The 27,511-nt window shown below is 31.7% G+C and overlaps 2 protein-coding genes and 1 pseudogene across 2 annotated transcripts; 1 reads left to right on the top strand and 2 right to left on the bottom strand.

The window, feature by feature from the left end:
* Positions 1–8,396: 8,396 nt before the first annotated feature.
* Positions 8,397–9,159, top strand: LOC109817846 (Tetratricopeptide repeat (TPR)-like superfamily protein). Its single transcript, XM_020383189.3, has one exon. The coding sequence runs from the start codon at positions 8,440–8,442 to the stop codon at positions 8,911–8,913; it is 474 nt and encodes a 157-aa protein (XP_020238778.1). The 5' UTR covers positions 8,397–8,439; the 3' UTR covers positions 8,914–9,159.
* A 4,571-nt stretch (positions 9,160–13,730) lies between these two features.
* Positions 13,731–15,123, bottom strand: LOC109817845 (subtilisin-like protease SBT1.5; annotated as a pseudogene).
* Positions 15,124–23,471: 8,348 nt separating this feature from the next.
* On the bottom strand, positions 23,472–24,853 carry IPT3 (isopentenyltransferase 3). Its single transcript, XM_020383187.3, has 2 exons — positions 24,290–24,853; positions 23,472–24,132 (listed from the first exon to the last, which is right to left on the bottom strand). Exons 1-2 carry the CDS (start codon positions 24,718–24,720, stop codon positions 23,637–23,639), a joined length of 927 nt encoding a protein of 308 aa, XP_020238776.2. The 5' UTR covers positions 24,721–24,853; the 3' UTR covers positions 23,472–23,636.
* Positions 24,854–27,511: the final 2,658 nt, after the last annotated feature.

Raw genomic sequence — 27,511 nt, 5'->3', positions numbered from 1 at the left:
TGAAAAAAGATACAGTACAAGTTGATTGTTTCGTACTTTATCTAGTGATCAAGATTCGCAATCCCTGTCTATATTATTGTTGACACCAATTTAGTGTATGTAGGACAGAGAAGAAAAGCTTTTTGGAAGATATATGTCCCTATACCCTACTTGATTTCAAAAGAAACGACAAAAATCGATCTTCAAACAAAAAGAGCCAAGTATATTTTAAAAAAATTTGATTTGAAATAAAACTAATTTTGATGTCAAATGATTTATGTTTGAATATAATTATTTTAAAAGAAAGCTGGAAGTAAGATTTAGTATAAATTTTTTTATCTAGCACAAAAAAAAATAAGCTTTGTAAAATTGATTTTGAATTAACTGGATTTTATAAAATAGATTTTGATCAAAATTAGTTTTAAAGTGAAGTTATTTATGCTTGGTAATTTTATCTTCAAAGCAAGTTGGCTGACTTTTTTAAAACAGAATCAAACAAAAAATTCAGAATAAATAATCTTAAAAGCAAGTTGGTAGTAAAACACAATACCAAATTGTTATTTAACAAAAGCTACCGTCAACTCAATTAATTTTAAACCCAAATTAAAAATCAATTTTTCAAAAGGGGACCAAACTTACTAGTTGTGATATTTAACATAATTTTTTTTTCATGTTTAAGAATTAAATATAAGCAATAGAGTTTAAAATAAGATATTATGTGTATATTATTTCAACTCATTTCATTAAACCGATTCTAATAATTTATTTAACATAAACATAAATAAATAATTATGAATTCAAGCATCATTACACTCACATCACTATATTGAATTTAGTGGTTCAGTTAACATGAATTTGAATGAAGAACTATGAATCCAAACAGCACTGAGCATAAGTTTGCACACTCATTCATTATTTGCATTTATATAAAAGTTCACGTTAGAAAATAGAAATGCAGCTTTTAGTTGCTTTAACAAATATGCGCGTTAGAATACACATAACGCAAAACCTATCATACGGGACTAAGGATCCATTTTCATTTTTTGTTTTCACCTTTGAATTACAAAAGTGCCTGAAACATTGTTTTCAATTTGTTTTCTATTTTCAAATATTTGTAGAAACATTGAAAATAAATTTTGTTTATTTACTCTTTTTCTTGTTAAATATTTGAAAATAAGAAGCCTATCGAAAAGAATAACAGCAGAACCGTATAACAGCACAGCACAAATTACATGACAGCACAACGAAGGATCTTTCTGTTATTTTTCCTCTTTTCCTTCTTATTTTAGTGACCATTTTACAGCAATAATGCGCTGTCATATATTGTACAGAATATGCTTTATTCCTTTAGGTCATTCCATCCTTTTGTACAGACTATATAAACTGTAATCATTGGTAATCAATACACACAGAAATTCATGTTTCTTAGCCGCCTCTCTATTTCTGTTATGGTATCAGCAGCCTTCTAAAGGTTCCATTTTTTTTCATGGCCGAATCTGTTTCTGATCATGAGGATGAAACGTCTTCTCCTCCTCCTCCTCCATTTGTTGATCCTTGTCAAACTCCTTCCAGTCCCTTCTACATACATCCAAGTGAGAACCCTTCCTCAGTTGTGGTTTCTCCCCAGCTCTCTGCTAACAACTTCCAATCATGGTCCCGTTCCTTCCGAATGGCCATGATTTCGAAGAACAAAATGGGTTTCCTTACTGGTGCCATACCCATTCCAGCAACCACTGATCCTAAATACCCATCCTGGGAGAGATGTAACACTCTGGTTATGTCTTGGCTCCTGAATTCTCTTTCTCCTTCCATTGCTCAGAGTGTTGTCTTTTTCGACAGAGCAACTGATATATGGACAGACATTGGTGAACGATTCTCTCAAGGCGATTTGCTTCGTATTGCTGAGTTACAAGAAGACATTTATACTCTTAAACAAGGAGCCCTCTCTGTAACTGACTACTACACATCCTTGAAGTCCCTCTAGGAAGAGTTGGATAATTACCGTCCTCTTACACCCTGTTCTTGCTCTGCTCGTACATACCACTCACAGGATTTCATCATCCGGTTCTTGAAGGGTCTTGACGAACGCTTTGCCATGGTTCGTTCCCAAATCTTGTTGCTTGATCCTCTTCCCTCTGCCAACCGTGTATTTTCCATGATTATCCAACATGAGCGACAGCAGAACCCTCAATCTTCTTCTTCGATAGATTCAAACCCTTTCATCAATGCTGTCTCTGGCAATCACAGAGGCCCTTCGCAACAAGGGGGGACAAAACAGCCTCGCAAATGTGATCATTGTGGACGCCTAGGCCACACCTCTGATTCTTGCTTCCTGAAAAACAACATCCAGCCACCAAAATGCGGCCATTGTGACAAGGTTGGACACACTGAAGATGTGTGTTACGGAAAGTATGGCTATCCACCTGGACATCCCAAATACCCAGGAAAGCCACGCCTTTTCAATAACAAAAACACATTTGCAGCTGGAAACGCTACCACTAGAGGCGCTGCTAACAGCGCTGCTGTCTCCTCTTCTTGAACTCCTCCTTCGCCGGCCCTAACTCGCGACAGAGAAAGACAGGATGGTTCAACTTTGGGCCAAGACCTTCACACTACTATGGCCCAATTCCAACAGCTAATGGGCTTTCTGAATAAAGCCTCTGGATCTGGTGGGGGAAGTTCAGAAACGCCTTCAAGGGCTAACCTCTCTCACTCCACCCCAAACCAATCTCATGACAGTGGTCTTGGTAGTAGGTCTATTTTTTCTATTAACACCACACACACACTTAATAATCTCTCACACACCACACCATGGATAATTGACTCCGGAGCCACTGATCACATAACCACATCCATAGATTTATTTTTTAAATATTCTGAAATTAAACCTTTAAATATTAATTTACCAAATGGGTCCATTGTTCAAGCCCACTTTTCTGGAAGCATACAATTATCTCCGGATTTCGTTATCCATGATGTCCTCTTTGTTCCAAATTTTTCTTTTAATTTATTATCTCTTCCTAAACTGTTACTCACTGCACCATGCCGTGTCATTTTCTCAAATCAGTTTTCTAATATTCTTTGCCAAATACAGGACATGAACACCTTGAAGATGATTGGTTCGGCTAACTTAAAAGAAGGACTTTTTCACTTAGATATTGGAAAGGAAAGGAGATCATCCACTAATAATGCTACTGCCACCCCCATCAATAACTCCAATCTTTGGCACTTTAGATTAGGACACTTATCTAGTAACCGTCTTAATGTCTTGAATCAACAATTTCCCTTTATTTCAAAACATTCTAATGAAGTCTGTGACGTTTGTCATTTTGCTAAACAAAAGAAGTTGTCTTATTCTCCTAGCTCAAGTAGAGTATCTAAGATTTTTGATTTGATTCACATGGATATTTGGGGACCCTTTTCAAAGGCATCCATTCACGGGCACAAATATTTTCTTACCATACTTGATGATTTTAGTAGATATACATGGGTTGTTTTATTAAAATCAAAAAGTGAAGTGAAGACTCATGTTCATAATTTCATTAATTTGGTTGAGAATCAATATGAAACCAAAGTTAAATGCATACGATCGGATAATGGACCGGAATTCTTTTTAAGAGATTTTTTCAATTCTAAAGGAATTATCCATCAAACTAGTTGTGTTTACACACCCCAACAAAATGGGAGAGTGGAACGCAAACATCAACATATCCTTAATGTTGCTAGGGCCCTCATGTTTCAATCTAAACTTCCTTCAAATTTTTGGTCCTATGCCATTAAGCATGCCATTTTTCTCATTAACCGGGTTCCTTCTCCCATCATTTCACATAAAACACCTTTTGAACTTCTAAATAAAATTCCTCCCGATTTTTCCATGCTAAAGGTTTTTGGTTGTTTGTGTTATGCTTCCACTCACAACCAACGTCATAAGTTTGAACCTCGTTCAAGAAAAGGTATTTTTATGGGATTTCAAAATGGCACAAAGGGATTTGTTATTTTGGACATTAATACAAGAGAAATACTTGTCTCCAGGAATGTTATTTTTCATGAGACTTCTTTTCCCTTCCACACATCTGCACCTACCTCTCCATTCATAACCCAACCATCCCTAACCATATCACCAAACCCAGATATACTAACCACACCACCAACTTCTCCAAACGACACCTCACCTTCCCAAAATCCTAATCCAGACGCGTCTGCGTCTCCATCTTCACCTGCCGCACCCACATCTCCTTTCCATGACTCTATTTCCTCATACCCTACTTCCACCGACTTTGATATTGTGCCTCACCACAGATCATCCTCTCCTGCCATTCCACCACCGCGCCGTTCCGAGCGTGATATCCATCCTCCTCCATACCTTTCCGAATATCAATACAAGCTTCCTTCCCTTAAGTCCGTCCAATCATCCACAAGATGTTCACATCCAATTCAAAGTTTTCTGTCCTACACTAACATATCTCCTTCCTACCATCATTTTCTAATGGCCCTATCTTCTGAACATGAACCTACTGGATTCCGTCAAGCTATTCAGAATCCATGTTGGCGTGAGGCCATGACATGTGAACTCAAAGCCCTTGAATTGAATCACACTTGGGATGTAGTTGAAACACCCTCTCATGTACGCCCGATAGGCTGCAAATGGGTTTTCAAAATTAAGCGTTTACCCAATGGCAGCATAGAGCGTTACAAGGCCCGATTGGTAGCAAAGGGGTATTCTCAAATTGAGGGTATTGACTACTTTGAGACATTTTCTCCTGTAGTCAAGATGACCACTGTTCGTGTTGTCCTTGCTCTGGCTTCCATAAATCAGTGGCACATCCAACAATTAGATGTCAGTAACGCCTTCCTCCATGGTGACCTTCTGGAAGATGTCTACATGGAGCTGCCACAAGGTTTAACTGGTTACTCATCAAGTCACAGTTGCAAATTGCGCAAATCACTCTACGGGCTGAAGCAATCCAGCAGAAAGTGGTATGAAAAGTTATCCAATTTGTTGCTTTCCAATGGCTACAAACAAGCTCATTCTGACCATAGTCTATTCACTAAAAGACATGGTTCAGCTTTCACTGCTCTGCTCATCTATGTAGATGACATTGTGCTAACGGGCAATTCTGCTGCTGAAATCACTCGCATTAAACACATTCTGCACAGCAATTTTCATGTCAAGGATTTAGGACAGTTGAAGTACTTCCTAGGCATTGAAGTAGCTCACTCTTCTAAAGGAATTTCCCTTTGTCAACGAAAATACTGCTTAGACTTACTCAGTGACTCCGGAATGCTTGGTTGCAAACCTTCTTCGACTCCAATGGATAGTACTCTTAGGCTTCATGATGATGCCTCTGGTTATTTAGATGACCCCTTGCCATATCGAAGACTTGTTGGCCGATTAGTATATCTGACTAATACTCGCCCTGACATTGCTTTTTCCACACAGCAACTCAGCCAATTCATGTCAAAACCCACCAATGCTCATCATGCCGCAGCCATGCGTGTTCTTCGTTACCTCAAAAGCTGTCCAGGTACAGGACTCTTCTTTCCTAGAGTTTGTCCAATTCAAGTCTCAGGCTTTAGTGATGCTGACTGGGCCACTTGTGTAGCTTCTCGACGTTCCATCACCGGTTACTGTTTCTTTATTGGTAATGCTCTCATCTCATGGAAAACAAAGAAGCAAACCACTGTATCACGATCTTCTTCCGAGGCAGAATACAGAGCCCTCGCTTCTGCTACCTGTGAATTGCAATGGATCATTTACTTGCTCAGAGATCTCCATATTTCCCTTTCTCAGATTTCCCTCCTTTACTGCGACAACACCAGCGCCCTCCACATTGCTGCCAATCCAGTGTTTCATGAAAGAACGAAACACCTGGACATTGATTGCCATATTGTGCGTGAGAAAACCCAAGCAGGCTTGATGAAATTGCTCCCTGTTCCTTCTGCCAAACAACTCGCGGATATCTTCACTAAGGCCTTGCCTCCTCATGCCTTCAAACTGAATCTCTCCAAGCTACAGCTACAAAACATTTTTGCACCTCCAGCTTGTGGGGGGCTAACAGCAGAACCGTATAACAGCACAGCACAAATTACATGACAGCACAACGAAGGATCTTTCTGTTATTTTTCCTCTTTTCCTTCTTATTTTAGTGACCATTTTACAGCAATAATGCGCTGTCATATATTGTACAGAATATGCTTTATTCCTTTAGGTCATTCCATCCTTTTGTACAGACTATATAAACTGTAATCATTGGTAATCAATACACACAGAAATTCATGTTTCTTAGCCGCCTCTCTATTTCTGTTAAAGAATGTGATAATTTTGTAATTAAAATATAAAATATACAATAAAATCACAAGTAAACGATCCCTAAAATTGCTTCTACTCAAATTAATTTTAGACCTAAAATCAATCTCTTAACATGAGTTGATATTTTAACTATAGTTTTGGATAATTTAATAGAAATTCAAATACACACTAAAAGTGTGTTACTGTTTGGCCTTGTTCAGTGTGTTACTGTTTGGCCTTGCTCATGTACGTGTTTTTCACATTCCACCAAGACGAGGCTATAAATGTGCAATAACAAACTGTGATTGGTGTCATTGAATTTGAATGCTTTCTAAGGTCTTAGGTAGGGATATAATGAAAAGTGTGGTAAAGCAGTAAACCAAAAGGAGACTGAACTGTGATTGGAGTTAACTAAAATGGAGGGGGATGAATTTCTTCGGTAGCATCTAACCTTGAATTAACATTTTGTGATGATTGTCCTAGCGCATCATCAAAGTTTGATAAGTGAACCACACACTCTAAATGATCTTGTGTCAATTTGTGTGTGGAAATTAGATTGCAGTTAAAACCAAGAATGATTAGCACATTGGTCAATTTAATATTTCTATCGAGACTTAGACTTTCGATTCTCTCTACAAGCATAACATCTCCGATCGGCATCATTATGTAGAGAGGTTTATTAAGTGTTTTTTATCCTCTAAAGTTGAGGAAAAGGGAGTCATATGATAAGATGCACCACTGTCCAAGATTCATTACATCATTATATTATCGATCATGATTGATGATCATGTGTTCTTTAGTTGCATTCCATGTAGAGTGTGACCTACATTAGTCACTTTCATATCTTCTCTGTCTCTTTGATCTTTATCAACTTGAACTGCAACAACATTTTCTCCCAATTTGTTGCTTCCACATTATGTCACGTGAGTGTCCCAATTAGAAGGATATTCGACTGTTTATTCAAAGCATTTTGCTTTAATGTGTACAATCTTCCCACCATGATCACACTTGTGCCTTGATTTGTCTCTTCTTTTCTTTATCTTTGTCGAACGCAATCATGTTTAGTAATTTTCTTCATTGAGAACTACCACAACTAAGGACAATATTCCTAGATTATCTGATGAACTAAGATAATATGAAAAATTTTGGTCATCATTGGAGGTGTGAATCTTCATTTCTATATTGGTTTTCTCAAGATCTTTTTACTCTAATACTATGTTGATATATGGTGCAATATATTAAATCAAAGAGATACAAATATTTATAGCAGCAAAAAGATAAACAAAAAATTATTTCATCTAATAAAATCTTGTATCTTATCTCTAATTACCTTATCATCTATCTCTATTTAATTTTTTATAACTTTTATATGTAATTACCTTATTATTTATTTCTTCAATTTGTTATAATTTGAATTTTAAAACTCATTTATCCTCTAATAACAAGTAATGCCAAAAGATCCAAATTCATTGAAAAAGATTATAAGGAGCTGGCAATTAATTAGCTTAATTTGTAGCTTGAGTAACCTCATGTAGACATCACTACGTACATGTGCAAAAAAATGTGACATTTACTTTCGTACCATTGGCTTTACCTCTATCTGTGTGGTGCTGATCTGATGGATCAATTAATGTCTATGCACATGTACGTTTCTCTTTTGTATCCTCAGGACTCGTGCGTTGTTCACTTAATATTATCCTCTAGTGTTTGTAGGTGAAAGCAGAAAAATTGACATATATAGCTCAATCTTCAACCCCTCCAACACGCATGACTACATAGTTTATGAGTACAGAAAACACATTTTTTTTATTAAAAACTCTCCCAATATATGAATATATATAAGAAATTTTGTCACAGAAGCGCCGCATTCCCTCATAATTTCTGCATGCATTATCACAAACACCGTTTAACTACATTCTTGGAGAGTAAATAATTAAATATTTGTTCAGGAACAAGGTAGGTGGCTAATTGGAACCCAATTTAGAACCATTTTCACGTACGTCACCTACAAAACCATCACACAAAAGGGATGAGAAACCTCAAACAAGAAGCACACTCTTGGAAAAACACATTTTAACTGCTACTCACAAGAAAGAAACATCCCTATATAAACAGCCCTAGGAGCCATATGAACATTAAAACTGTGAGGATAGAAAGAAAAGAGAGAAAGCATGGAGATTTTGAATGTAATAACAGCGGCTCTAACATTCCTAGCACTAGTGCCAAAGATGGAGAGCCATAAAGAGCCCTCATCAGTTGTTCCTATTCCAACAACCCCTCGTCCACTTTGTGCATCACAATTTGCCCTAGTGAACTATGCATGTTCGAGGCTTCCATTCAGACATGGAGTACCACCTGATTCTCAATCACCTCCGCCACCCCCTGATGATGAGGAGGGTCACAATGACAACAACAAGGACGACAACCACAATCACAGTCACAAGCACAGGCATGGACACAAACACAGGCACCACCAAACCCCTGATGAAGATAACTGTTGCAGGTGGGCCAAGGAAGTGGACAACCAATGTGTGTGTGAACTTCTAGCGCGCTTGCCACCTTTTCTCATCAGACCCTTGCATCAGTACACGCTCGACATTGGAGAATCATGTCATATCACTTACTCATGTGGTTCGCCAATATGATCCATTCACTGCCACACTTGCATTTTGAGTCATCAAAGTTAATCACTCCAATCTTGTGCTTAGTTTTAAGGATTAACATTATGTTTCTCGTTTCTCGCTTCTAGTCTTGTTATTTAGCTGCTGTTTGCACCCTGAGCCATCATTACTATGGCTTGGTTAATTACTATTTGTATAACCACATTTATTTCGTGAATTATATATCAAATTATATATGAATAGAATAAGTACTACTCTGTCTTTAGATCACTTCCATGCAGCGTCTCATAAATATGAGATGAGATGATTCGGTAAAACGCAAGTAATTAACACTCACAAAATATGGCCATATATCATAAAAGTAAAATAAACACATTAATACAGTGTGTAATTGATTAACAAAAGACACATTAGAATAGAAGTACGTGCGTGTTCTGTTTACATTTCGTATTTGGGGTTGTTATTTGGCTAAAAACCTATTTTGGTCCCTTATAATAATTATTTGTTTCAATTTAGTCTCACTTTTATTTTTTGTCTCAGTCCATAATAAATTAATTGGTCTCAATTTGGTCTCTAATAAATTAATTGGTTTCAATTTGGGACTTTCGTCTAAATTATTTAAACGGAGTTAACTGTGTGGTCACGTGGATGCCACGTAGATGCATAGGTGGATGCCACGTAGATGTCAATTTTTTGAAAACACCTGGAACCAGAACGGCCCGTTCTGAAATCAGAACGGGTCGTTCTGAAATCAGAACGGGCCGTTCTGGTTACACTTTTGGTGTGTTAATTTTGCATCCGGAACGGCCCGTTCCAGGTGCAAAATTTACACACTAAAAGTGCAACCAGAACGGACCGTTCTGGTTCCAGACTGCTAAGCATAAACGATCAATGATTATAGTTCACGGTTGTGAATCATGAAGGAAAAAGACCCAAGGTACAAAGCATTTCAAACACTGAATTTGGTAATATTGTCAATGGAAATTGATAACTTCAATTGCTAAACAGTTAGGCTATAAAGTGTATTATTAAGGACAATGCAATGTATCACTAAAGACAATGGTAGCAGATTTTATTTCATTTCAAACTGTAGTGAATCACTTACTACCAAATTGACACTATACAGTAAAGGATGAAATGACATAGTATTTTTTCTTGAAGTCATTAACGATGTACCCCAACAATAACAACCTGTTCTTGAAGAGGTAGAACCTGAAGTAAAGGAAGAGGATACACAAGACTAACATTTCACCACAACCATATGCAGGGACAGATCTAAGTTAATCATAGTAGGAGCACTTGCCCCACTAAAATTTTTTTCATTCTTTTTTTTATATATAAAATATTAATAATTTTATAAAATATATATTATTAATTATATTTTAATTATGTTGTTATATCTAATATAATAAATATATTAATATTTTTTTTATATTTTATTTTATTGTTTAATTGTTTTTTATTTTGTGGTAAAATTATCTTCATTTTTAATGAAGAAAAAATTTACTTACTTCAATAGGAAGTCTTGATAGATTTATTCTATTTAATAATTAATGTTCTATATCAAATTTTTAAGAATTTAATTATTAAATTAAAAAGTTTTTCATGTATAGATCAAATTTATAAAAAATTTTAAAAAATTAAAAATCATATGATATTTCGTTAAATTAATTCAAATTAACATATAAAATATTTTTGTTTTAAATGAATGTAAAAATTTAGAGGATACTAAAAGAAAATAAATTAATAATTTTATTATATTTATCCTATTAATTTTTATCATTTTATTCCTCTAATTTTAAATAAGTTGCAAAAAATTATAAAGTGACACTTAAATATTTCTTCAGACAGAAAGAGAAAAAAAAAGTTATTACTCTATTTATAAGACAATTGTATTTTATAAAAATAAATAATTTTAAAATTTTTACCATAAAAAAATATTTTTCAAAATTATTATATTTTTTAATAAAATTAATAAAGAATATTTTATTCTTAGTCTTGGAACGGGCCGTTCTGAATCCAGAACGTCCCATTTTGCAGTCAGAACGGCCCGTTCTGCAACCAGGACGGTCCGTGATTTTAGAACGGACCGTTCTGGTGTACTGGTGGTGTGTTCATTTTGCATCTAGAACGGCCCGTTCCAGATGCAAAATTAATACACCAAGAGTGCATCTAGAATGGCCCGTTCTGGTTCCAGGTATTTTTGCAAAATTTGGTGTCCACGTGGTATCCACGTATGCATCTACGTGGCATCCACGTGGCCAACACTTAACTTCGTTTAAATAATTTGGACGGAAGTGCCAAATTGAAACCAATTAACTTGTGAGGGACCAAATTGAGACAAAAAATAAAAATAAGACTAAATTAAAACAAACAATTATTATAAGAGATCAAAATAGATTTTTAGCCTTGTTATTTCTTTAATAGGCTTATCACTATCCATAAATTGGGAGCCATGCAACTGTGTTCGTGTTTTACAAGCTTATGTATCAGGGCCATGTCTTAAAATTTTGGGCCTTATGCAAATTTTACAATTAAGTTTTACTTTAATATAATTCATCAATTTTTATTTTATTCTTTTAGTTTTTTGAATAAAAATTTTGTTAAGCATTTTTAAAATCTTACTACTTTATGTAATTCATTCAGTCACTATCTTTCAACAAAGTTGATATATATTAAACTAAATTTAAAAAAAAATCAATTTCGAAAAACATCTTTTGACGATGAGAATAATTGTAGGTGTTAATTACTACATTTAATAAATATTACATTCATTGAATTCTGCAAGTACTAATGTTAAAATTATTTACAATAGTTCATATAGGGGTGAGAAAATGGATCACAATCAAAGAATATCAATGAGCAAATGCGGCAGCTTCCCATGGCATCACAATTATTCGTCAATTACTCTGTACAAACTATAAATTCAAAATTTTAGAAAATTTATCTAAACAAAGCATTTTTTAAGTGAAAAAATTAAATGAAAATAATTTAAACCCTAATCATAAACCTAAATGACAAACTTGTGAGCATCCGTCGCTCTCGACATTTCAGTGGACTTGAGGCGACATATATTAATAACTGTCGACACGTAACCCATAAGCTATAAATAGCATAAATTTATTCAGAACCACCTAGGCCCTAGCTTCTTCATTCTAATACTATGTTACTATGTTTAATATTCCATTTCCATCGACATGACGTGAGTGATGGAATATATGAGAATTTTTTTCTGAAATAATTTTTTTTAAAAAATTACAAAAAAAACATTTATTACATATTATTTATCCAAATAGACCTCTTTTACTGTTCACACTCAGAATTCGATTTCCAAAAAACCAAATTCTGAGCGGTGTTATTTTTTTATTTTTTATTTTTTTTGCATTTTAGTTTCTGAAGAAAAGGAAAACTAAATTTAGAACGGGTCGTTCTGCAATCAGAACGGTCGATTCCAGATAAAAAATATACACATGAAGAATGGATCAGAACGGGCCATTCTCCAAGGAATGCAAGCAGAACGGTCCGTTTCAGTTACAAAATTGACACATTCCTGAGCCCAAAATGAAAAAAAAAATTTAAACACTACTCAGAATTTGGTTCCTCGGAAATCGAAACCGAATTCTGAGCACAAAAAAAAATAAAATTGCTCAGAATTCAGTTCCCGAGAAATCGAATTCTGAGTGTGAACAGTAAAAATGTCTATTTGGATAAATAATGTGTAATATATATTTTTTGATAATTTTTTTAAAAAAAAATATTATTTGAGAAAAAAATTCATCTCCATCCACAACAAACACTTTTGGTAATTTTATTTTTTATTATTATATTTTTATCAAAAACTAAAATCTAATTATATTTTATTATTATATAGGATAGTTATTTATTTTTAAAAGTTTAGTTGTAGATATAATGTAACATTTAAATTCTATTTCCTTTTTAACAAAATATTTTTTATTTAATGTTTATTAAAAATAGTGACATTTTTTGTAATTTTTAAACAAATATTCTATTATTTTTTATGTAATTTTATTTATGAAGATAATTGTATTTATTTTCTTCTTTGATAATAGCTTAATTTATTAGTGTTATTTTAATAGGGGTTGCATTTGTAATAGATGACTTTATTGATTTTTTTATATTGATTTAATTATAATTATTTGGGATTAATTAACGAGTGTTCATTATTAACCTTTACAAATGGGATAAACTTGCAAGCATTATATAAAGATTGACGACTTAAAATATGAGACACATTAAAAATTTTCTTTTTCTATCGTTGTTCTTTGCATATATTTTTTTTTTCCTCTCATTTTTGTTATTAATTTTAATCTCTAACATATTTGTTATACTCCTAATATATAATATTTTTAGAAAGTTGTTATTATGTTGTAATTATTTTAATAAAAATATATTAATAATAAAGTTAAATTTATGAAATTATTGTTATTTTCATTTATTTTGTTATTTTTTTCATTATTTTTAATCTCTAACATATTTGTTATACTCCTAATATATAATATATTTAGAAAGTTGTTATTATGTTGTAATTATTTTAATAAAAAGATATTAATAATAAAGTTAAATTTATGAAATTATTGTTATTTTCATCTATTTATAATTTTTTATTGATTTTTGTGAAATACAAAAATTTAAGATAATACTTATTATGAAATAAAGAATATATTATACTTCTTACTTTACAATTTGTAATTATTTAGACATAATTTTTGTTCTAAATATTTCTACATCAAGTTTAATTTTTAGGGGTTATACTACGTACTCTATCCTCAATAAAAAATGAGTTTTTGTATCGTATCTAACGTGTATGTATCATTTAAATGTCATGTCAGTTTTTTAAATAAATTTAAGTTTTTAATATTTGGGGAGGCCAAAGAGATGTATCTACGAATCTCGTCACCGCTGGTGGAGCCCACTGAGGTGGCGGGGAGGACGTGGCAGTTGGCAACCAAACCTTCATCATCAAAGGGTTCGTTGGTCAAAATCATACCAACTCCTCCTACTTTCTTCACTGCCCTTTCTCAACTCTTGAATTAACATCTTTGTTGCATACCACAATCTTCCCTTTCACAAACTTGGGATCCAATGAATCTTTCAAGTAAGGAGAGGAAGAGTAATCGTCAGAACTTGCATAAATAACGAGTAGAACCGTCTTAGAGTCAAACCTGATCCATCGTACACACTTACGTCGCCAATCACCTATCGTTTCCAGCATAACATCCGTCGAGAAATCTCTATATATGCTTCCCGCACCCACAGTTATCACCCCAAGGTGCCACATTCTTCACCGTTAGGCTGTCGTTCCTCGCAGAGGCAGAGACGAAGACGTCAATCTCGCTGGCTTCGAAGGCCCCCATGGTGATGACGTCCAAGTGGTAGGGCACCACCACGCCCCCACACTGAGGTAGATCACATCCATGTCATCGGCCACGGCGGCATCGAATGTGGCCAAGATGTCAGAGTCATAGCAGCTGACGTTCCAATAGACCTTGTAGACGAGCCTTCACCAGTGACCAAGTCCAATCTATGATCAAGTATGCCCTTGGTGATTCAGATGAAGACAAATCAAGAGTTTTCCTTCCACACATTATCTTCAAAACTACACCAAACCAAGAACATGAACAATAGAAGAATAAATAATAATGAGACAGAATTCGAGTGATAACATAAATAACAAAAGAAAATAATAAAAAAGAAATTTCAATTATAAATATATATGTTTTAGGATTCTCAAAAATTTTAAATATATATATATATATGTGTAGTTTTCTTAATAAAATAAATCAAAAACTAAATTAAAATATACAAATATAAAATAATAATGTGATTAAAAATTAATGATGTGATAAAAAGTCAAATCATAGATCCAAAATCCTCCCAAAATTGGAGGATACGCTAGAAATTTTATAATTTTTATTTGGGTCGTCTCTCAACTATTCCTGTATCTGACTGCACCTATCACGTACAGTGGTTCTGTCATCTGTCACATCATCTTTCACCGACCATTACCCTCAGAAGTCGCGGGTCCATGCATTGTCCAACCGTCGGCAAGCCCGTTTGTTTCTTTTGGCTACAGCATTTCCATGTGAATAGATTAACAATATTTAACAAGTTTAGGCTTTAAAGTCACCAAAATAAAATACATGATTATGACTCAACTACATTCCCATTTCCATACGAAGGTTGCTGCTTTTGGCAACAACATTCCCATATCATCCGCTTACTTAATTTACGTTAACGTTGCATGCACTTCCGGAATTACACCCGACAAACGTTTAAGATTGTGCGGTCGGCACCATAACAGCATGAAGTAATGTTTGCTTAAATATAGAGTATATTTCGATACCAATTTAAAATTATGTTTAACAAAAGAAAAAAAAGTGTATTTTAATGAAAATATAAATAAAAATTTATTTTTTTGAGCTCCAGTTGAGTTTCCAAACACACCCTAATGTTATATATGTTAATTTTGACTGCTAAGATGATGATACAAAAGTGAAAAGCGTGGTGTGGCTGGTATTCCAAAATAGATCATGTTGGGTTTCAATGGTTTGCATGATTGCATCCCAAATAGAATTGGGAATAATTGTCTTTGATTTCTTGTTTAGCATCATGTACATGTCCACAAAAATGCAATCTTTATCATGCTGAGTCCGGTAAGTGGCACTGAAGATGCAGTAATGTTTGACTACATTTAGTCATTTAGACTTTATAGTATGTTTAGATAAGTTTTCCAATAAAACATGCTCTTTCAGAAAATAATTTATAAAAAAATAAAATTAATATATTCTTATAAACTAAAATTAGTTTAATATATTAAAAATAATATCTTAAAAGATAATATAAAATAAATTATATAGCAAAAATCATCGCTTGAAGTGATTCTCGATCTCTATCTATATTCTTCCTAAATTATAAATTTAAGATTAGTGGAAATTTATGTCCATCTATTCTCCCTCTAAACATGTCATGTGACTTATGATGTATCATATTCTTATTTTTATTTATTTATTTATTTATTTTTTCTGGACCCACATTATTGATATAATATTAAAAACACAATTATCTAACCATAAGTCCAACATTTCTCATGTTTCGGTTCTTACATACTTCATCTCTTTTTGCAAATAGTAATTTTGAGCATCAAAATTCTGACAAATACACCATCGAGTAGTTTGACTTGTGTGGGCCCATGAAGATTTCACCACGGATATTGGACCTCTATAGAGTTGAACATTTTTCAAATGTTATTGCTTAAATTTAGACAACATCAAATTTTAAATTTCGGACATTATATGAATTAATAATTTATTAACATCATTTATTTTTACAATTCTCTATTCGATTGTAAAAGTCTTGTCTGTTCAAATCAATTATTGTATAAAAATAACAATTTTTAAAATTTAACATTTTTATTCATTCCAATATTATGTTGATGGATTGCTCTTGAATTGGATTATAATAAGTTAGACCTATATAGAGGAGTTTTCATAGGATGAGCCGAAAGTGATTTCTATTATAACCCGAAAATTAATAAGGTTATACATCTTGAACATATTCGAGACAAATCATTTTGTTAAATTAGAATAAATTTTAATATTATATATAATTAAATTATAAAATTAAAAATAAATAAAAATAAGGTATGCTATTAGTCAAATCATATTATTAATACATAACTAATAAAAAAATTATAAAACTTTAAAGGATGTGAGACACCAAATTGATGAGTTAGAATAACTTAAAACTTATCTCCATAATACAGTTTCGATCTAATTTCTACATTCAAATCCATCAAATTAACTTTTTGAGCTAAGATGAATTGGTGTGTCTAATTCATTTAAAATTTAAGAGAAAAACTTCTTTTAAAGTATTATGCCACTACGATAACATGAGCTTTTGGCGAATTTTAAAATATATTATCTAATTATGTATAAATACTTATTTATTTTTATGATATATGTGAGACCCCCTATTTCCTTTTCTTTCCCCGCTTCACTCCCACTCACTCAACTCTTTTCACTCTCCGTACTCACTCTTTTGCCTTGGATCTTTATTTCTTGCTGTCTCAAGGTGGAAGTGCTGATTAAGTGTTGATCTTGTTGTGGAGCCGTGTAGATTTTAAGTTGTTTCCCTTCTCCTCCGACTCTCTTCTCCTCCGTTCTTCGTCCTTCTCTTCCCGGAAGCTCGGAATTTCTTCACCGAGGTAAGGGAAGTTAGTTTTCGGGTTGTGGTTTGGTTGAAATGAGTCTGAGAGCTCAGGTAGTTGGTGTTGATTTTCAAATTTCTGGCTGTTGGGTGTGGCATTGGAGTTTTGGGGACTTTGGGGATTTTGGGGAAATTTTTGATTTCTATGATTTTGTGGATGCATGTATGAAAAGAGGGCGTTTTTGAACTCTTGGATGGAAATGTGATACTTTGGCTGGATTGCATGTACTTGAAAGTGACTTTTGCAGGTGTTTGGGGAAATTTTCGAACTTGGTAGGGTTGCAGATGAGCTTTGCGCTGAGCGCTGTTCATCGCGCTGAGCGCGTGACCGCCAGGGGATCTCATTTAGCCAAGCTCGCTGAGCGCCTTGATGAGTGCGCTGGGCGCGCTTGAGAATGTGGTCTCTGGTTGGCCCTCACTGGGCGTGACTTGGACTGCGCTAAGCGCGATACCCATTATAACTTGTTGTTGGGCTCTAGAGGCTGTGCTGATCGTGGCCCTTGTCGCGCTGGGCGTGAGACTCCTTGGGAGTCTCTGCCTCGTGGGCGCTGGGCGCAATTTCGAATTGCGCTGGGCGCGAGACCAAGGGATGGTCTCTGCCTACCCCGCGCCGAGCGCTGGGTTAGGTACGCCAGGCGCGGGAGACTCCTTGAAATCTCTGCTTGGCCTGCGCTGGGCGCAATGGATATTGCGCCAAGCGCGGAAGAGCCTTGTGCTCTCTAGCTGAGTCCCGCTGAGCGCGAGCATGCTTGCGCTGGGCACGCTGGCCTGGGACTCTCTGGTTGTACTGCACTGGGCGCAACTACGAGGGCGCCGAGCGCGGAGATGAAACATTTCCTTTTATGTATTGAATTATGTTGTTCTATTCTGAGTAGAGTTGCAGTGGATAACTATCGATGATAACTAGTAGATAAATTTTGGTTGATTTATGTTGAGTAGCAAGGTTGTGTTGTGTTGCAAGTTGATGTTGAATGGTGTAGTTGTGTAGTGTTGCAAGTTGATGTGTTGAGTTGTATAGTTGTGCAGTGTTGTTATTGACTGAGTTGTTGTAGGCCTAAAGGGCTGAGTTATTGTAGACCTTAATGGCTGAGTTGTTGTAGGCCTTAATGGCTGAGTTGTTGTAGGCCAAAACGGCTGAGTTGTTGTAGGAGATCTCCGAGGTGATATGCGTGACGACGCATTAATATCTAATTGCTGGTTGGTTGTATAAATTGATGGGTAGTAGAATGTTGTTGTGTTGGCGGTTGAAGTTGTTCTAATTACTTGAATTTTGTTGTACGTTGTTTCTTTCTATACTAGCTTACCCTTTTCTGTTTCCTTGTGGTTGGACTGCTATGATCGTATTATGTACGGGAGCAGAACAGGAATATGTGTTTTGGTTCGTGGTGAGTCGGCAGCTGGTAGGCGGAGCTGACCCTGTTTTTTTGATGTCTTGTTGTAGTAGCTACTAGATGTAGCGATTGACGATGTATTTCGTTTTGATTGGATGTTTTTGATACACTCTAACTCTAGTCGGATTGAGGCTTTGTATATTTTTATATTCTAAACCCTATAATTATATACTTGCTCTTTCTGCCTAGTGTTTCCGGTGTTCAGTACGTTGTGTAGGACCTGTCGGGTCGTTACAATATAATATTAAATATTGTATATAATTTATTGTTGCTAAAGATTTTTAATAATATTTTTATATATTAATAAAAACAATTTAAAAATGTTATCATAAGTAATATTTTGTAATATTTTAATAATATTATTAATTTTTTGTAAATTCTATAAAATAATAATTAGTTTTAATATAAATGGTGTTACCACTAATAATTTATAACTTTTGCAAGTCTTTTAAAATTGAAAACATCTAAAGTCAATCACTTATCGTCAAATTTAAATCAAATATTAAAATTCATTTATCTTAAGTTTCACTTATGATTATATATATATATATATATATATATATATATATATGTTACATATCATTCTTTTATTTGATATGAGACTTAATTTTTATTATACTCTTCATGTGATATTTTTTTGTTTGACGTGAGATTTTAAATTTGAGAAATAATTAAAAATAATAATAATAATATTGAGATTAAAAAAATTCTATTTATAGTAACATTTTTTATATAAAAAAATATGCAATAACCTATTAACTTAATTTATAGTGAAATTTTAATAAATGTAAATATACAAATATTAATAAAGAGGTTAAATGCAGGTGTGCAAGAACCATGATGTTGATTAAACAAACAATTCATTCGTAACCGTTAAACATTTAATTTAATTCAAAGTTTTATTGGTCTAAATTTCGTATTTATTTTTATTTTGATTATTAAACTTTTACAATTTAATTTAAATAATTATATTTTTAAAAGCTTCTGCATGCAGATATTATTTAAGACTAAATTCTTAAACATATCCCACACAAAAATAAAAACATCCACCCATTAAAAATATTAACCACTATACTTTAAAATATTTCAAATAATTATAGTGGTTAATATTTATACTGAAAATATGTGTAAAAAATAAAAATGAAAAGGAGAGAGTGGTTAGTTCATCATGGGCATGCACGTATAGTCTACGGACGAAAGAGCCGTTAGTCACTCATTCCAAATTCTTTAATTATGAATTTATGATGCCAATGCCAATGCCAATTTTACCTTTATGTGCATTTCATACCACTAATTGCCAATGCACACATAACTTTTCAAACACATGTTTCAAAGCCACTTTGTGCTGTCACTGAAACATGTATCAAACATTTTCCAAAGCATGTTTCAAACTTAAGATAAGGTTTTTTTTCAAACTTATAAGAAAGGTATATCAAAATTATTTTAATATTTATTTTTCAAATACTTTAAGATGCAAAACTTATGAAACGAGAGAGGCTTAAATAATCTGAGTTTAATAAATTAACATACTTGTTAATGTTAAAAATAAAATAATAAAAAAATATAGGAAGAAACTTCCAACAGTCTTCTTAAATGACATTAACATGTAACAACCCTCTAATTTTATTTATTTTTTTAAAAAAATACTCACCTCTCTCTAGTTAGTATTAAAGAAACAGGGTAATTTATTTAAATAAAATAAGAAGGACAAGTATCACTTTGTTAGAAACTATAAGGGTGTGACAATCATTTAAAAAGACTAAGGGAGATAAAATTATATAGTATCCGTCAGAAATTATTTTTAATATAATTTTAAGATAATTATTATAAAATTTAATAAACTTGTCACGTGACAATTTATGATTAAACAATGTTATAAAAAAAATTACACTATTGGTACATATATTTTTATTTAAATAATATTTTATATATTTTTTAACATCTTAAAAAATTAAAATTAAAGTTAAGTTTATTTAATTTTTATAATTATTTAACATGAAAAATAATTTTAAGTTAAAATTTTTTGAATGGTACATTTTAGAATCTTTAATATTTAAAATAATAAGATATAAGTGAGGTAAAATTTCCTAAAATTATTTTTTGTTATTCATTTAAAAAGGTCTTTATTTATTTTTTTATAAAATTATATTTTCTGCAAAATTTCGATTTAGGAGAAAAAAAGTTAAAAAACTATTGAGTCAAGATATACTATTAAAGGATGAAAAGTTTTCTTAGAGAAATATTTGATTATTTAATAGGAACAGTATTACTATTCATTAATAAATATTAAAATTTATCCTTTTTAGAAATATGTATAAAAAAGTAAAATCATTTTTTTTGCAAGTTTAAATTGAGGATTTTATGATTTTATCTGCTGAGAATGGGGGCGACTTTGTGATCGTTGAAGGTTTGCCAAAGCCTTTAGGTTCAAATACAGTTTGTAATTAAAAAGGATTTTTTTTAGTATTTTCTTGCTTCAAATCATTTCTTTTTTTCATTATGTGATTCGGCAAAATTTCTAAACAACGTACAAAATAATCATTTCATTTGATAAATAGAGAAATATAGGAAGTGGAGAAAGTAATAATATATGATTTTTTTATAAAGTAATTTTTTTTTATATGTGTAATCATTTCATTTGATATGTGATGTGAGGAAAAATAAATAATTTTTTTATAAAATAAATATATAAATTGAAGCGTAAAATAACCCTGAAATATTAGTAACAAATTAGTCGGGCTTATAATTCCTAAAAAAGAAAAAAGAATCAGCTTTATAAATTCATCAGAAAAATATTTCTCCCACGCACATTCCTTTTTCTTACGCACCATTTCTACCCAACGGACCTACTTTTATTGTAATAATAAATAAACAAATAAAGATAAAGTTAAATAAAATTTTCTTTTCTCCCATGATTTAGTTCAAAAAGCATTTGCCTGAAAACTTTACAAATTACTATTTTACCGACCAGATCTTCTAACAATCATAGGAGATTAGGAGGTTGGTGATAGTCAAAAGTTGAACTTTGCCCAAATCAATACAACTTAATTTTCGTGCAATTCTTATGAAAATTTTCATATCGTTTCTCTTTTTCGAAAGAAAAAGGCTTAGAAGATAGAAAAAGTAGGGAGTAAAATTAATTACCAACTCTCGTTAATTAACCCCACCTCTAAAAAGCTTAATTATAGATGTTGTTCTTTGTTTCTTGGCATTTTCATTTTATTTTTTAAGTATAATAAAAGGAAAGAAATTAAGTTGTTTCTATTTATACACACATTTTATCGGTAAAATTTTCTTCAATTTTTTATGTTTAAAATAGTATCAAAACTTTATTATACAAATTTACAAAAGCACACATATATTTGTAAATAGGAATGTTATATCTTTTTATAATACTTTTTATTCATATAAAAGGAGTTAAAAGAAAAATAAATATAATTAATAAAAATTATTTGATTTTTTTTCATCTATTGAATAAGAAGAAGACGGAGATCGATAATTAGTATGCAACTCTGTTATACAAATGTTAGAATAGTGTATATTTGGTAAAATTAGTTATAAATTATCTAAAAGTTTAAGTTAAGAATTAAAAGTTTAATTATAAGTTATGAGTTAGGAATTTAGAAGCCACAAATGTACAAGTTAACTAATTTAATTGAGTGTATTTGGTAAAATATTAATTGATGAACACTATTTAAGATATTTAATTGAAGATATGTTTTGTTATTTGATGTAAAAGAGATTTTAATTAAAAAAAAAGTTAACGAGAGTAAATACAAATAATAAAAAAAGAATCTTGTAGCTTTTAAGCAAGCTTATTTTCATAAGTCATTTCAAATGATTTATGAAAATAAGTTATAAACTACAAAAATAAAAGCTTTCATACTAAACAAGGTTATTTTATTCAAATTAGCTATAAGTTCTTTTAATATCTTGTTGATGTGTTTAGTAAGAAAGTTGAGAAGTATACAAGTTTCTTTGACTAGGTTATAAATTAATTTGACTAAAATAAGTTTATGAGGTACATAAGCTTAATTTAAAAATTTATAACTTATTTTTATAAACTAATTGAAGTAGTTTATAGTTTTTAAGCTCTTAATTTCTTTTTTTTTTCTTCTCATGATTAAAATTTACTTAAACTTTTTTTTACCACTTTTAATTTAAAAATCAATTTTTTTGTCTTATCATTCTCTCATTCTTATTATTAAATAAATAAATATTATTTTACATTTATCATCTATTTTAATTATCACTTAATTTTGTCCATCACTTTCGACTCAATTAGTTAATTTATAAACTTTCAAAATTTTAACTTTTAACATATAGTTTATAAGCAATAATTTTTACTAAACATATCTTGAGGTAAGACATTTAAGAAACTTATAAACTCTTTTAACTAGTTTATAAGTTAATTTAATCAAAATAAATATGTTTAGTAAAAAAAAAATTGGTTGTTTTGCATCAATCTCTTAAAACTTCATTTTAAATTAATTTATTTATTTGATCAAAAGATAAATAAAATCTAATTAAAGATTATTTTTATAAAAAAATCGAACTCGAACACTTATAAGAACTCATAATTTAGTTTCGCAACTTGAGGAAGTAACTTATAACTTATAAATATTTAACCATTTTTCTTTTTTAACTTTATTAATTTACTTGAAATCATTTTTTACTCTTTTTTATTTAGAAAAAAAAATTGTCTATTTTTTATTCTCTCATTCGTATCATAAAAATCACTATGTGTCGTTTAACATTTATCACTCAATCTATTAATTAATTTTACCAAAAACTGTAAATTCAATCAACTAACTTACAAGTTTTCAGATTTTTAATTCTTAGATTGTAACTAGAATTCTTAGATTATAGCTAGAAAAAACTCTGTTGACTATGGTAGTTTTACCTAATCCAAGGAAAATTGTTTGCTATGGAATAAAAAAAATATAGCATTGGTCTACGAAAATCAATAGAAATATAGTATAAAATTAAAGTACATAATTATTCATGTAACAACCAATCGATCGACGTTGATTGAGAAATATATGAGACATGTAGCAACACAATCTAAGATTCTAAGGCATTAAAAAAAAAAAAAAAAACAGAACAATTATGATATATCCTTAATGAGTATTAATTTTGTTGCAGAGAAGGTGAGACTCTAGAGCGAGAAACAACATTGGCATTGTAGAGAAACTGTGAAACTACGGAGGTACATGGCTGCGCCACCATACTGTTCCACGTCTCATTGGCTTCGTGGCCACGTTTCTGAAAGACGGGTGTGGCAGAAACACGGTGAATGTTCCATCCCTTAACACTTCTGAGCCTATGAATCCTCCCAAGTTGCTTGCATGCCAACTGGCACGTGTTCCTCTTCACGTCCCTCACCGCTTCTTGCAGCAACCTCACCCTCGTTTCGTTGCTCGACAACGCTTCCCTCCGAAAATACGCGTCGAATTCCGCCACCCCTATGGCTTTTCTTATCCCCCTTGAGTAGTCCCCGTTTGGATTGAAGAAAGGTCTCAACTCCTTAACCATTCCACCATCTACCATCTCATCCACTCGTTGCGCCACGTAGGAATGAAGCACCGGCATCGACACGTCCACCCAAAGACAACACCAATCATACCTGAGTAATCATATTAATTTGTACATATATATATACAATTATAAGACATAAATACATATTATATATGTCATGCGTACCACACAACAAGAATAATATATATATACAATATGGTTACTAAAAAGAAAAAAAGTTATTGTATGTATATATATATATATACCTGGAGCCAAACTTGTCTACGAGGGCCTCAATGTAGGAGTTGGAACCTCCGACGATGATTGGAAGCTTGTGACGGTCGGTGATTGATTGAATGGCGTGTGAGGCCATGTCACAAAAGTCAGAAGCTGTGAATTCGGTGTTGGGGTTCTGTGTCCCTAGCAAGTGGTGCGGGATCCCACGTTGTTCTTCCTTTGTGACTTTGTTTGTCACAACGTCAAGCCCTTCGTACACTTGTATCTTATCTGAGTTGATGATTTCTGATGGAAAACACGAGGCCAGGTCGATGGAGAGCCTCGTTTTCCCACACCCTGTGGCTCCCATCACCAACACCACCTTCTCTTTTGGCCTCATTATCTGTCTTTGCCCACTGGAAGGAACGTTTTTCGGTGGCTGTGTACATCTTGGTCTACACAATGCTCTTGACATGGTCATAGTGATCGAATAAGAAAGTCAAGTAAGAGAATAAAGGGGGTTCGGAAAGTGTATATATATATATATATCAAGTATGCTCAAAGTTTCCGAAAGGAACAATGTTTGAGATTGAGAACAGTGGTTGTTGGACATTTAATTTATATAGGTAAGATGAGCCGAAAGGGGTGAAAACTATCGCTCTCTACCTCGATATGTTCAAGATTGTAATGTATGCTAGGTCTAGGAATAATTATCAGTGGAGAAGATAGATAATGTGTTTGTGGTCATCACACAAAATATTATTCCCAAAGTTTTAAATAATTAGTAACATGCGATCTTTCCTTTTGAACTGCATATGTTGCTATCAGGTCAACCGTGAAATATATTGCGCAAATATTTGTTGTTATCTTCATGTATGCCATATAGGAATATATACTTTCATTTTTTTTTTTTCTCTTTTGTTAAGCAAATCAATATACTAATTTAAAAAAAAAATCATAATACAACATAAGAAGGCCTATACAAGGTTTGAGAAACAAGAAATCATGAGCTGATTTAAGTGTTTATGATCTCATCTAATTATTATATAACATGCATTTAAATTTTTTAATTTATAAAAAAATTAAAAATACTTAATTACATATCATATAAAAAAACTAGTTAAAGATTATATAGTTCAAAACACCTAATAATTTTTTTCTAAGAATGAAAGAGGATAACCAAAACATAAAAACAGCTAGATTCTCACATCACAACACCCAAAACTCCATGGATTGAATATGGCAACACCAAACTGACCAAAATACTTGAAGTACAATCATTCATTCCATGACAAAATCAAGACAAATTTGTAAAAACATGCACTTAAAATTAGATACAAATTGTTTTAAAATAAAGACCCTTCACCAAGCCCGAAAATTCCCATGACTGCAAACACATAGAAATAGTTTGAGTATTTGAATGTAAAAGAATAATATTATCTATGGAATCATATTTATATTTCACTTGTTTATATATATATATATATATATAACATAGATAATTACTTTTTGTTATCGTAAATTTGTGTTTAATCAGGAAGGTACGTAGGTCTTCAAGGTCGAAGTTGTTTGTAACACAAGAGTGGACCTTGGGCACAAGATTCTTGTTCTTTCTAAAGTGGGGCTGTATAAGTAGAGCACTAACACCCGCAGAGTATATATGTAGCTGTATGTAAGATCTTGTTATTCCCTTCTTTTTATCTCGAGACTTTGTCCCTTATACACGTATGGAAGTTTCAGCTTAGTTAGCATCTAACACTTATCTCACAAGATCATACGAAGATAGGCTTAAATATACGGCTTTTACACGATGGCGACGTACAGGTACCACTTCGAGTGACTAGTTCATATACTATACTAAGATATATAGGGTTGAATATCGGGACGAAACCTAGCTAACTAAAGTGATTTCAACTATAATTCAATATTACGGATCGAATATTTATTCAAGTACATTGATATTGATATATTTAAAGTATTTTTTAACTTTTTACAAATTTTTTTATTTCTAATGATTTTATTATGGTTAGCAATATGCTCGAACACCTATTCTATTATTTTCAACTAATTAATTAGTATAATAAATATATTAAATATTTTAAGTAACAATATTATACTTGAGAATCAAACCCATGTCTTAAAGAATACTACATATATTGTTCTTGGTATATCGAGATCATATTGATAACAAAATTCTTTCTCATATTCATGTATAACATAATTACATATTTAATATTTGAATTCATCATTAGTTAAACTTCAAACATTCTTGTATCAATATCAATACATTAATTTGATGATATAATACATACATCGTTAACAACTAAGTTGTATTTACTTTTTAATTTTAATGCTTAATTATTATATTTGTTACATTCTTGTATTGATTTTAATAAATATGTATAGGGAAATTTTTATTTATTTATTAATAATAATAATTATTATTATTATTATTAGTGATGCTAAATTATTTCATTTTAAAAAAAAATTGTTAAATAATGAAAAAAGAAAAGTCTTAGCACTCAACAAAATTGATCAATGAAAATAATTTTCTCCATTTCTACAACAAAAATAATATACAATAGTAGTTATAAAATAATTTTTAAATCTGTTGAGGACTATTTTCATTTATAGTTTGTGACAAATAAATAATCAATAATCTTTTTTATCAATTGTGATAGAAAAAAAATCATTAAGAAAAACCATTATCTATTAGTTTTCAACTATAGTTGTTAATATAATATAAATACAAAACTTATGGAAGATATTTGATCATAGATATGAAAAATATTATGTTAAGAAAGGATATTTACTTAATATGTACTTCTGATTCTTAACGAAAATTAATTACTATTTTCAGCAACTTTATATCTACAATATGATTAATTAATATATATATATATATATATATATATATATATATATATATATATAGAGGAACATATCGAGTAAGAAGAAATTTATTATGAGAGATGAGAGGGTTAAAATATAACCCTTAGATTAATTTTTTCTCATTTGATTAAATCCCAAATTTTCTCTTGATTAATCTAAGGATTATATTTTAACTCTCTCATCTCTTATAATAAATTCTCTCTCACTAATAGAATATCTTTAATAATCATGGTCCATTATTGTACTTTAAGAAATTGTTGTCATATCTATTACAATATATATACACAAATTAACATATATTTAATTACAAAATTTAACTGCTAATTTCTTTAATCAATGAGACAATGACTATAATTATTTAGTTTATTTTCTAAAATTAA

The sequence above is a fragment of the Cajanus cajan genome, chromosome 6 (assembly GCF_000230855.2).
Source record: "Cajanus cajan strain Asha chromosome 6, NIPB_CcT2T_4, whole genome shotgun sequence".
Classification (NCBI taxonomy): domain Eukaryota; kingdom Viridiplantae; phylum Streptophyta; class Magnoliopsida; order Fabales; family Fabaceae; genus Cajanus; species Cajanus cajan.
The sequence above is the reverse complement of the archived record's forward strand: the minus strand, read 5'-3'. Positions and strand labels throughout refer to the sequence as shown.

Coding starts and splice junctions, on each gene's coding strand:
- IPT3 (XM_020383187.3), bottom strand. CDS start 24,720: ATGACCATGTCAAGAGCATTGTGTAGACCAAGATGTACACAGCCACCG. Junction 24,133..24,289: donor GTAGACAAGTTTGGCTCCAG/GTATATATATAT, acceptor ATGATTACTCAG/GTATGATTGGTGTTGTCTTT.
- LOC109817846 (XM_020383189.3), top strand. CDS start 8,440: ATGGAGATTTTGAATGTAATAACAGCGGCTCTAACATTCCTAGCACTA.